We start from the raw sequence: 11,266 nt of genomic DNA, 5'->3' as shown, positions 1-11,266 counted from the left end.
CTCGGGACGAAGTGTAATGCAGTGTGGGCATGGGGAAATCATAGAATGGTTTTTAACTATAAAGAGAAGAAAAATAATGCTTTCCCTCTAATTCCAGTCTTAGAATATGACTTTTTATTTCACAACATATTCCCCCATTTCCACTGGGTTTTATGGGGCGAATGAATGAGTGTGGCAACAGAGTATTTGGTTTGGAACAGACCCATCTTGTCTCTTTCTGCCATAGTGACATTGTCCTGCATCAGATCATGTGTCCCTATCCAAATCAGCTTCTCCAATAGCTTCTTCTGTTTCGTTTTTTTGTGTTACCTCAAACTTGTACTTGAGTACAGTACTTGAGTAAATTCACTTAGTTACTTTACACCAGGGGTGGGCAACTTTGAAGATGGAGAGGGCCACTATATTTCCACACTCACCCCAGAGGGCCACTATATTTCCACACTCACTCCAGAGGGCCACTATATTTCCACACTCACTCCAGAGGGCCACTATATTTCCACACTCACTCCAGATGGCCACTATATTTCCACACTCACTCCAGAGGGCCACTATATTTCCACACTCACTCCAGAGGGCCACATTGCATATTAATTACTGTCGTAGCAAAAATTGCCGATCTACAAACTCAAAACACGTCGCATTGCAATGCGTTTTGAGCTTGTAGATCAGCTATTTTTGCTAATATTTGAATTGAAATCCTGAATTATTTTTGCTATTTTTGATTTGGAATCCTTACATAATATATATTTGATTTCAAATGCCTTTCAAATGCCTTTAATTGTTATGTTAGTGAATATAAATTCATTGGACATAAAAAAATAAGACAATAACAATTTAAAGCACTAATATACGTAGACTGAAGTATATGAAAGCGGATCATGTTTGCATGTTTGGAATTGTAACAGCTGAAATCGATGATACAGTATATCAGTATTCTGATATTAACCACATCAAGCCACAACTCCCCCCGGGCCGCTCTTGTAAGGAGTTGCTCCTAGAAGCTCTTCTCATGTGGCTCCTTGTGGATAAACAGACCAAGAGAATGAAGTGTGTGTATGTGGTAGAAGTACTAGTACTTATACTCTATACTCTGCTGTCCCCTTCGGCCATCATCAACACCCAGTTATTGGTCTGGCTGTCTGAGTAGCAACGCAGCTCACGTAACATTCCTGTGACTTATACCACTTATCCCTACACTTCTTTGCTTTGTTTTACTATTTTGAAAAAACACTTTGAAATTGTTCAACTAGCCGATCTACGACAACACACTGTGAGGTTGTAGATCGGCTATTTGAAATATTCAAAATATTTAGTTTAGGGATATGGGGTAAGGCACTGACGAAAATAGGGCCCTAAATATCCTGTTTCCGTGGTTTACACACACACACACACACACACACACACACACACACACACACACACACACACACACACACACATTAGTATTCTTGTGAGTACCATTCACATTTTTGTGACTTCATTTTTAGCCCTCATCCGAAAGCCTGCTGAGTTGTACACACCAGCGTTGTTGTATATAGCGAAAGGTATCCACTGCAAAGCTGCAGTTCCCCTTGGTTACGAGTTTGGTCTCAAGTATCTTTAGAAGACCCTTGTCAGAGGACCACATTTGGCTTTGCCTTCAGTAAGTCCGAGATATCAAGCGGGGCTAGGTCATGTAATGCCTTATAGGTTGTTAAACAAAATGTAAAATACATTCAGGATTTGATGGGCAGCCAGTGAAGTGCAGCCAGTGTTATATTATGTGCTCTGAGGTTTGTGTTTGTGAGAATTCTAGCAGCTCATATTCTGTACTAATTGTAGTCGTTGAATAGAGGAACAGATTAGGTACGTAGTGTAGAGTCCATTACAGTAGTCTAGTCAAGACGGGACCAGACGAGAGCATTCATCTTTTTCTTTTTTCTTTTGGTCTTGAGAACGTTTGATTATGCGATATTATGTAAATTATCGAAACATTGTATAACATCCTATACATGGAACCCGAAGTTCATGCTTTTTATCATTCTTTTATTGTTGCAGTGTCTGTTGGATGCCAATGGGCTCAGGGACAAGTGAATTCACCTTTAGCAAAGCCCCGCCCTCTACTCTACCACTTAGACACTACTGGTTCATTTTTGGGCGTGTGCGCATGCGTGCGTGTCACTCCATGATGCGGTGTGGACCACAAAGTCCACGTCATGTCTCATGTATCTGAACCCAAGACAATAATAAATGTTTTAATCTGCATGTACCTGCACACAAGGTAATAATGAACCATGAACCTCACCTGAGTGTCAGCATTCCTGCCAAGCCTTTTCTTATCGGCCCAAATTCCAAGGGACAAGGTTAACTGTGGCTTTGTATGTACGAAACAATCAGAAAGGATCTCTCATCTTGTGACCTCATGAGGAACCAGTCTGACAAGTCCTTTACGTAAAGCTGGTTTGTGGGCCCTATACCTCCTTCCACCTCTGAGCCGGAACTAACAAGAAAGGAGCTCTCATATCATGACCTGTGATCTCTGACTGAGGAAATTAAGCCAACCACAACTCAGTCTGTTAGTCAGTCAGTCAGTCAGTCATACAGTAAGTCGTACTGAAATGGCGCAGCAGGGAGTTCAACTGGACCAGGAACAGTTGAGTTGTTCTATCTGTCTGGATCTACTGAAGGATCCAGTGACTGCTCCCTGTGGACACAGCTACTGCAGGAGGTGTATCGAGAGTTTCTGGAACCAGGACGATCAGAGAGGAAGGTTCACGTGTCCACAATGCAGACACAGCTTCGTCCCAAAACCTGTTCTGAAGAAAAACACCATGTTGGCTGAGGTGGTGGAGAGCCTGAAGAAGACAGGTGAGACCAATTTAATATATACTGTCAATATTGTCAGATATACAAACCCAATAAAGAGATTAAACGTCTTCATAGGGGGAGGGCACAGTGACGCGTTCGGTAGGATTTTGGCTTATTTGGGCACCATCTTTCTGCCTACATGTAGGCTAGTAGGATGATAGGCTACTTGGCTGCCAGTCTGTAGTTCTTAAGTTTGCTTGTCAGTGACGCTGGTGTGTATACTGTCACTGCAGTACACCATCTTCCATCTCTCTACTATCTTTGACATGTCACAGCTCTTCTACTCTATGGGTCTGGATCGACGGTGGTATTATTATTATAATTCGTCGTTAGAAAATGTTCGGGTGTTCTGATCTGATAGCCGTCTCCCCTCCCCCCGCGTCAAAACAGTTCTTAATGTTTACATCTTACTTGATGAGAAGACATGTGTACATATGCTTATACGGAACCAGGGAGAGGGGGAAAACACCAAGAGAATGACGAGTGATCAGCCAAACGTGTTTTCTCCGCAGTAAATAAATAATCTGTCTGTATGCGATCTGACCATTATTATTTTGATTACACTGTCATGCTCGTTTGATGACAGGTAGAGAGCATGAGCAGAGCATATGTTTGGGAATGTTGCTAAAAGGTTATGATATTTTGTCAGCTGACACCCAAATCAAAGAAACCATACAGCATGTATTTAATTATTTGATATCTCCGACAGTCAACGCATAATATAATATACTGGTATATGTCTCCACAGTGAGGCTGGAAAAATAGCCTCGCAGCCTACTACTACTATGCCTACTAGCCTACTGGTAAGCAGGAAAATGTCAACCAGAATAAGGTAAATAAATACATATGCATCAATCTTTCAACAGGACTCCAAGCTCCTCCTGATCAATTCTACGCTGGACCTGGAGATGTGGCCTGTGATGTCTGCACTGGGAGGAGACTGAAAGCTGTGAAGACTTGTCTTCAGTGCCTTGTCTCTTACTGTGACACTCATCTCCAGCCTCACTATCAACTAGCTGTCTTTAAGAAACACAAGCTCGTAAAACCCTCCGGCGACCTTCAGAAGAACATCTGCTCTCGTCACGATGAGATGAAGAAGGTTTTTTGTCGTACCGACCAGCAGTTTATCTGTTCTCTGTGCTCTATGGACGAACACAAAGGCCACGATACCATCTCAGCTGCAGCAGAAAGGACTGAGAGACAGAAAGAGCTTGATACGAGTCGGCAGAACATCCAGCAGAGAATCCAGGAGAGAGAGAAAGACGTGAAGGTGCTTCACCAGGAGGTGGAGTCCATAAACCACTGTGCTGACAGAGCAGTGGATGACAGTGACACCATCTTTACTGAGCTCATCTCTTCCATGGAGAAAAGACGATCTGAGGTGAGGGAGCTGATCAGAGACCAGCAGAAACGTGAAGTGAGTCGTGCTGAAGAACTGAGGATGCGTGTGGAGCAGGAGGTCACTGAACTGAGGAGGAGACATGCTGAGCTGGAGCAGCTCTCACTCACAGAGGATCACATCCAATTTCTACAGCGTTACACCTCCTCCCTCTCAACGATCAGTGGATCTACACACCCAGTCAGCAGAAATGTCCGTCCTCTGAGATACTTTGAAGATGTGACTGTAGCTGTGTCCAAGATGAGTGAGAAACTAGAGGACATTATTTCAGAGGAAGGGACAAACGTCTCAGAGACAGTGAAAACAGTGGATGTTTTATTGTCAACAGTAACATCACCAGAACCCAAGACCAGAGCTGAGTTCTTACAGTATTCACGTCCGTTCACACTGGATTCAAACACAGCACATCGACTCCTGTCTCTGTCTAAAGGAAACAGAAAAGTAGCAGTGATGGGCAAACCACAATCACATCCTGATCACCCAGAGAGATTCATTATATTTTATCAGGTTCTGAGTAGAGAGGGTCTGACAGGACGTTGGTACTGGGAGGTACAGTGTAGTGGATTCCGTGTTCATATAGCAGCCTCATATAAAGATATCAGCAGAACAGGGTCTGGTTACGGATCCAATGATAAATCGTGGTCTTTAGTTTGGACCGAACAAGGTTATTGTTTCAGACACAGAAACATTGAAACTCCAATCCCCATCACAGGCTGTGTGTCCTCCAGAGTAGGAGTGTACCTGGACCACAGTGCAGGTACTCTGTCCTTCTACAGCGTGTCTGACGACACCATGACGCTCCTCCACACAGTCCAAACCACGTTCACCCATACCCTCCATGTTGGATTTAGGCTTTGTTCATATGGAACCACTGCTGAGTTGTGTGACCTCAAGTAGATCACACTTTAGTTTTTTCTCTCGTGTCGGTGCAGCATCGTTTCATTATAATGTTCTTGTTCGTCCGCTCAGCCTGCTTTGTGAGCTTATATATAGATCAGCAATCTTTTGCCGTACGTCGTATATGACGAATTAAACCATTTGGCCAATGTTACAGATTGTTGATTCGTTTTGACTTTTGACGCAGTAATGATCTTATTGAATGAATAATGTTGTGAATAAAATTACATTAAAGATGAACAAAACAAACATCTCAGCTGATCACTATTTTGTTCTTCAATTCTAACAGTGTGTGTACGAAGGTTTACACAGCAGCGTTTAATCTAGTCTCTGCTCTTCTTGCAATTTGTGTTATGTGTATGTCACAGTTTTGTAATAATAATAATCAAAATCTACAAAGTAGTAACTAGTTTTCGAATAAATCGTAATGGAGTAAAAGTGCAATATTTTCCTCTCAGATGTAGAAGTATAAAAGTACTGACTGACTGACTGACGTAAAAACCTTACAATTAAGGTATTTAATTTGTACATTAGGAGCTCTCCTCATGTGGCTCCTTGTGGATGAACAGACCAAGAGAATGAACTGTGTGTATGTGGTAGAAGTACTGGTACTTATATTCTACTCTGCTGTCCCCCTTCGGCCATCATCAACACCCAGTTATTGGTCTGGCTGTCTGAGTAGCAACGCAACTCACGTAACATTCCTGTGAAAGGCAGGCTGAAACCATAGGGCAGCTGGGTGACTATGGGCCCTATTTTGGTCAGTGACTTATACCACTTATCCCTAGACTTCTTTGCTTTGTTTTACTATTTTGAAAAAACACTTTGAAATTGTTCAACCAGCCGATCTACGACGACACGCTGTGAGGTTGTAGATCGGCTATTTGAAATATTCAAAATATTTATAAAAAGGCAAAGAGGTTTAGGGATATGGGGTAAGGCACTGACTAAAATAGGGCCCTAAATCTCCTGTTACTGTGGTTTACACACGCACGCACGCAACGTTTGTATTAGTATTCTTGTGAGTACCATTCACATTTTTGTGACTTCATTTTTAGCCCTCATCCGAAAGCCTGAGTTGTACACACCAGCGTTGTTGTATATACCGAAAGGTATACACATTTGAATTATTTTATTTGGTCCACACTTTTAAAGGAAAATGCATACAGGACACAAACATTATGGGTGCAGTTATGTTACAATCACAAGCCTACGACACATATTTGGAATCATGATACAACAAGAATGTCACTCAGCAGCGTCTCTGATAGCCATATTCGTTCACACAACGGTGCTCAGGACTAGGCTTAGTCTCATATGGTGGCATAGACAGTACAACAGGGACAGTACAACACCTCGCGCACACACACACACACACACACACACACACACACACACACACACACACACACACACACACACACACACACACACACACACACACACACACACACACACACACACTTTTGATAAAAGCATGCAAGTCTCATGAACAAAGGTTATACAGTCCTGTTTCTTTACGAAATATAGCAATCAAACCAATCCCCACTTTTCCAGACCTGAAAAAATAAAATAAAAAAAGATGAATGGTTTCGTCTTGTCCCATCTTGACTACTGTAATGGACTCTACACTAGCCTAAAGTCTTCCTCTATTCATCAACTATACAATAAACAAAATAGAGCTGATGGAATTCTCACCAACACAAACCTCAGAGTACATATAACACTGGCTGCACTTCACTGGCTGCCCATCAGATCCTGAATGTATTTTAAATGTCTTTACATTACATGGGCTAGCCCCACTTTATATCTCTGACTTACTGGAGGCAAAGCCAAATGTGAGATCTCTCTCAGGTCCTCTGAGAAGGGTCTGCTGAAGATACCCGTGACAGAACTCGTAACCAAGGGGGACCGGGCCTTTGCCTTTTGCTCCCTCAATGTGGAACATCCTACCCTTGTCGATCAAAAATGCTGTTGATTTATTTAGTAAACTTTTTGTGTTGTGATTTTTTTTTATCTGATCCGTTTCTGCATGTGCGTGTGCGTGTGCGACGTGTGCGTGTGTGTGTGTGTGCGTGTGTGTGTGTGTGTGTGTGTGTGTGTGTGTGTGTGTGTGTGTGTGTGTGTGTGCGTGTGCGTGAGTGTTAAGAGGCAGCGGTGGACGAACAGTTTGCGGAGCGATCTTGATACCGGAAGGTCGCTAGTTCGAATCCCCGGACCGGCACATTCAAATGACCACTGCTGAAGTGCCCTTGAGCAGGGCATTGAACCCCTACCATGAAATGTTCTATGAGCAGGGTGTGGCTGTAAACAAGCAAAATACCTTTGCTTTGTGTGTGTGTGTGTGCGCATGCGCGACACACGCCATTAAGCGGTCTGGACCACAAAGTCCATGTCAAATGTTTTGTAGAAATTGTCTGTAGAAACTAAACAAAAATATGTTTCAATCTCATGTATGTGAACCCATACATTAAATATGTTTTAATCTCATGTATCTGAACCCAAGACATTATAAATATGTTTTAATCTTATGTACCTGCACACAAGCTTAATAAAGAAGGACCTTGCACCCTGAGTGTCAGCAAATTTCTGCCAAGGCCTTTATCGGCCTAGCTCTCATCTCATGTGACCTCTGAGGAACCAGTCTGACAATAGTCATTCCTTTACCTAAAGCTGGTATGCGGGCCCTACCTCCTTCCACCTCTGAGGAACCAACCAGAAAGAAGCTCTCATATAATGACATGTGATCTCTGAGGAAATTAAGCCAACCTTAACTCAATCGGTCAGTCAGTCATACAGACAGATGTACTGAAATGGCGCAGCAGGGACTTCAACTCGATCAGGAACAGTTGAGTTGTTCTATCTGTCTGGATCTACTGAAGGATCCAGTGACTGTTCCCTGTGGACACAGCTACTGCAGGAGGTGTATCGAGAGTTTCTGGAACCAGGACGATCAGAGAGGAAGGTTCACGTGTCCACAATGCAGACACAGCTTCATCCCAAAACCTGTTCTGAAGAAAAACACCATGTTGGCTGAGGTGGTGGAGAGCCTGAAGAAGACAGGTGAGACCAATTTAATATATACTGTCAATATTGTCAGATATACAAAACCAATAAAGAGATGAAACGTCTTCATAGGGGGAGGGCACAGTGACGCGTTCGGTAGGATTTTGGCTTATTTGGGCACCATCTTTCTGCCTACATGTAGGCTAGTAGGATGCTAGGCTACTTGGCTGCCAGTCTGTAGTTCGTAAGTTTGCTTGTCAGTGAGGCTGGTGTGTACACTGTCACTGCAGTACACCATCTTCCATCTCTCTACTATCTTTGACTTGTCACAACTCTTCTACTCTATGGCTCTGGATCGACGGTGGTATTATTATTATTATTCGTCGTTAGAAAATGTTGGGGTGTTCTGATCTGATAGCCGCCTCCCCTCGCGTCAAAACAGTTCTTAATGTTTACATCTTACTTGATGAGAAGACATGTGTACATATGCTTATACGGAACCAGGGAGAGGGGGAAAACACCAAGAGAATGACGAGTGATCAGCCAAACGTGTTTTCTCCGCAGTAAATAAATAATCTGTCTGTATGCGATCTGACCATTATTATTTTGATTACACTGTCATGCTCGTTTGATGACAGGTAGAGAGCAGAGCAACATATGTTTGGGAATGTTGCTAAAAGGTTATGATATTTTGTCAGCTGACACCCAAATCAAAGAAACCATACAGCATGTATTTAATTATTTGATATCTCCGACAGTCAACGCATAATATAATATAATGGTGTATGTCTCCACAGTGAGGCTGGAAAAATAGCCTCGCAGCCTACTACTATAGCCTACTAGCCTACTGGTAAGCAGGAAAATGTCAACCAGAATAAGGTTAATGAATACATATGCATCAATCTATCAACAGGACTCCAAGCTCCTCCTGATCAATTCTATGCTGGACCTGGTGATGTGGCCTGTGATGTCTGCACTGGGAGGAGACTGAAAGCTGTGAAGACTTGTCTTCAGTGCCTTGTCTCTTACTGTGACACTCATCTCCAGCCTCACTATCAGTCTCCTGCCTTTAAGAAACACAAGCTGGTAAAACCCTCCGGCGAGCTTCAGGAGAACATCTGCTCTCGTCACGACGAGGTGAAAAAGGTTTTCTGTCGTACCGATCAGCAGTTTATCTGTTGTCTGTGCTCCATGGATGATCACAAAGGCCACGATACGATCTCAGCTGCAGCAGAAAGGACTGAGAGGCAAAAAGAGCTTGATACGAGTCAGCAGAACATCCAGCAGAGAATCCAGGAGAGAGAGAAAGACGTGAAGGTGCTTCACAAGGAGGTGGAGTCCATCAACCACTGTGCTGACAGAGCAGTGGAGGACAGTGACGCCATCTTTACTGAGCTCATCTCTTCCATGGAGAGAAGACGATCTGAGGTGAGGGAGCTGATCAGAGACCAGCAGAAACGTGAAGTGAATCGTGCTGAAGAACTGAGGAGGCGTGTGGAGCAGGAGGTCACTGAACTGAGGAGGAGACATGCTGAGCTGGAGCAGCTCTCACTCACAGAGGATCACATCCATTTTCTACAGCGTTACACCTCCTCACTCTCAACGATCAGTGAATCTACACACCCAGTCAGCAGAAATGTCCGTCCTCTGAGATACTTTGAAGATGTGACTGTGGCTGTGTCCAAGATGAGGGAGAAATTAGAGGACATTCTTACAGTGGAAGGGGCAAACGTCTCAGAGACAGTGAACAGAGTGGATGTTTTACTGTCAACACCACCAGAACCCAAGACCAGAGCTGAAATCTTACAATATTCATGTCCGATCACACTGGATCCAAACACAGCACATCACCGCCTGTCTCTGTCTGAAGGGAACAGAAAAGTAACACTGATGGGCAAACCACAATCATATCCTGATCACCCAGAGAGATTCACTGCATATTTTCAGATTCTGAGTAGAAAGGGTCTGACTGGACGCTGTTACTGGGAGGTAGAGTTGAGTCAAGCTAAGCTAGTTAATATAGCAGGCTCATACAAAGATATCGGCAGAACAGGTAATGGTGCTGAATGTGGATTTGGACGCAATGATAAATCATGGTCTTTAATGTGTACCACAGAAGGTTATGCTTTCAGCCACAGAGGCATTGATACTCCCATCCCAGGCCCTGTGTCCTCCAGAGTAGGAGTGTACCTGGACCACAGTGCAGGTACTCTGTCCTTCTACGGCGTGTCTGACGACACCATGACGCTCCTTCACACAGTCCACACCACGTTCACCCAAAACCTCCATGCTGGACTTTGGCTTAGGTCACATGGAACCACTGCTGAGTTTTGTGACCTCAAGTAGATCACACTTTTGTTCTGTCTCTCGCAGCATGAGTCCAGCATAGTTGCATTATTATGTGGTTGTTTTTATCTCAGCCTGGCTTTGCGAGCTTACAGATCAGCTCTTTTTGATGTATACGGGGCCTTAAAGTGGTTAATAATCTATTTTTAATGTGTTGTTCTCTTGTATTCATACAAACTCTTGGCACCATTTGTCTTGTTGAAATGTAATCATCATTGTATGGATTTGATATTCCATGTGAAATATTGATTTATCTTTTTCCAGATTATAAAACATCTAATTCGTTTTTCTTAATGTCATAAAAAAGTAACAACATGATAATATTAGTAGGATACATCATTTTTGTCTTTATACCTGTGACTCTGGACACTGTGGAGCACAACAGAGAGGTGTTGTGTGCTTGTAGATCAGCTATTTTCGAAAAATGTCCCTCTTTCGTAGTTAATATAAACCATTTGGCCAATGTTATAGTTTGTCGACTACCTTTGACGCAGGTGTTATTGAAATAACCTGATAATGTTGTGAATAAACTAAGTGACATTAAATGATAATGATGTGAATCAAGTGACATTAAAGATGAACAAAACAAAAATTTCTTCTGATCACTGCTTTGTTCTTCTATTCTAACAGTGTATAGGAAGGAAACGACCATTTTTCATCTAGTCTCTGCTTGTACAGTATATTACAATTGGTGTTATGTGTATGAAGATTAGTTTTATCTAAATCTACTAGTAACTAAAGTTTTCAAATAAATCGTAATGGAGTAAATTA

The 11,266-nt window shown here is 42.8% G+C and overlaps 1 protein-coding gene across 1 annotated transcript in view; it reads left to right on the top strand.

Moving 5' to 3' along the window:
- Window positions 1-11,045, top strand: part of LOC308323511 (uncharacterized protein) — a gene marked incomplete at its 5' end in the record, with an annotated part of 31,492 nt that extends 20,447 nt beyond the window's left edge. Inside the window, 4 exons of the mRNA XM_080775239.1 lie at window positions 2,667-2,847; window positions 3,864-4,490; window positions 7,931-8,206; window positions 9,063-11,045. Coding sequence (XP_080631365.1) covers window positions 2,667-2,847; window positions 3,864-4,490; window positions 7,931-8,206; window positions 9,063-10,495 — 2,517 coding nt within the window. The 3' untranslated portion in view covers window positions 10,496-11,045. The remainder of the gene's footprint in view (window positions 1-2,666; window positions 2,848-3,863; window positions 4,491-7,930; window positions 8,207-9,062) is intronic.
- Window positions 11,046-11,266: the final 221 nt, after the last annotated feature.

The sequence above is a fragment of the Protomyctophum bolini genome, assembly GCF_963924005.1.
Source record: "Protomyctophum bolini genome assembly, chromosome: 11".
Classification (NCBI taxonomy): domain Eukaryota; kingdom Metazoa; phylum Chordata; class Actinopteri; order Myctophiformes; family Myctophidae; genus Protomyctophum; species Protomyctophum bolini.
This window is presented reverse-complemented; position numbering and strand designations above follow the sequence as displayed.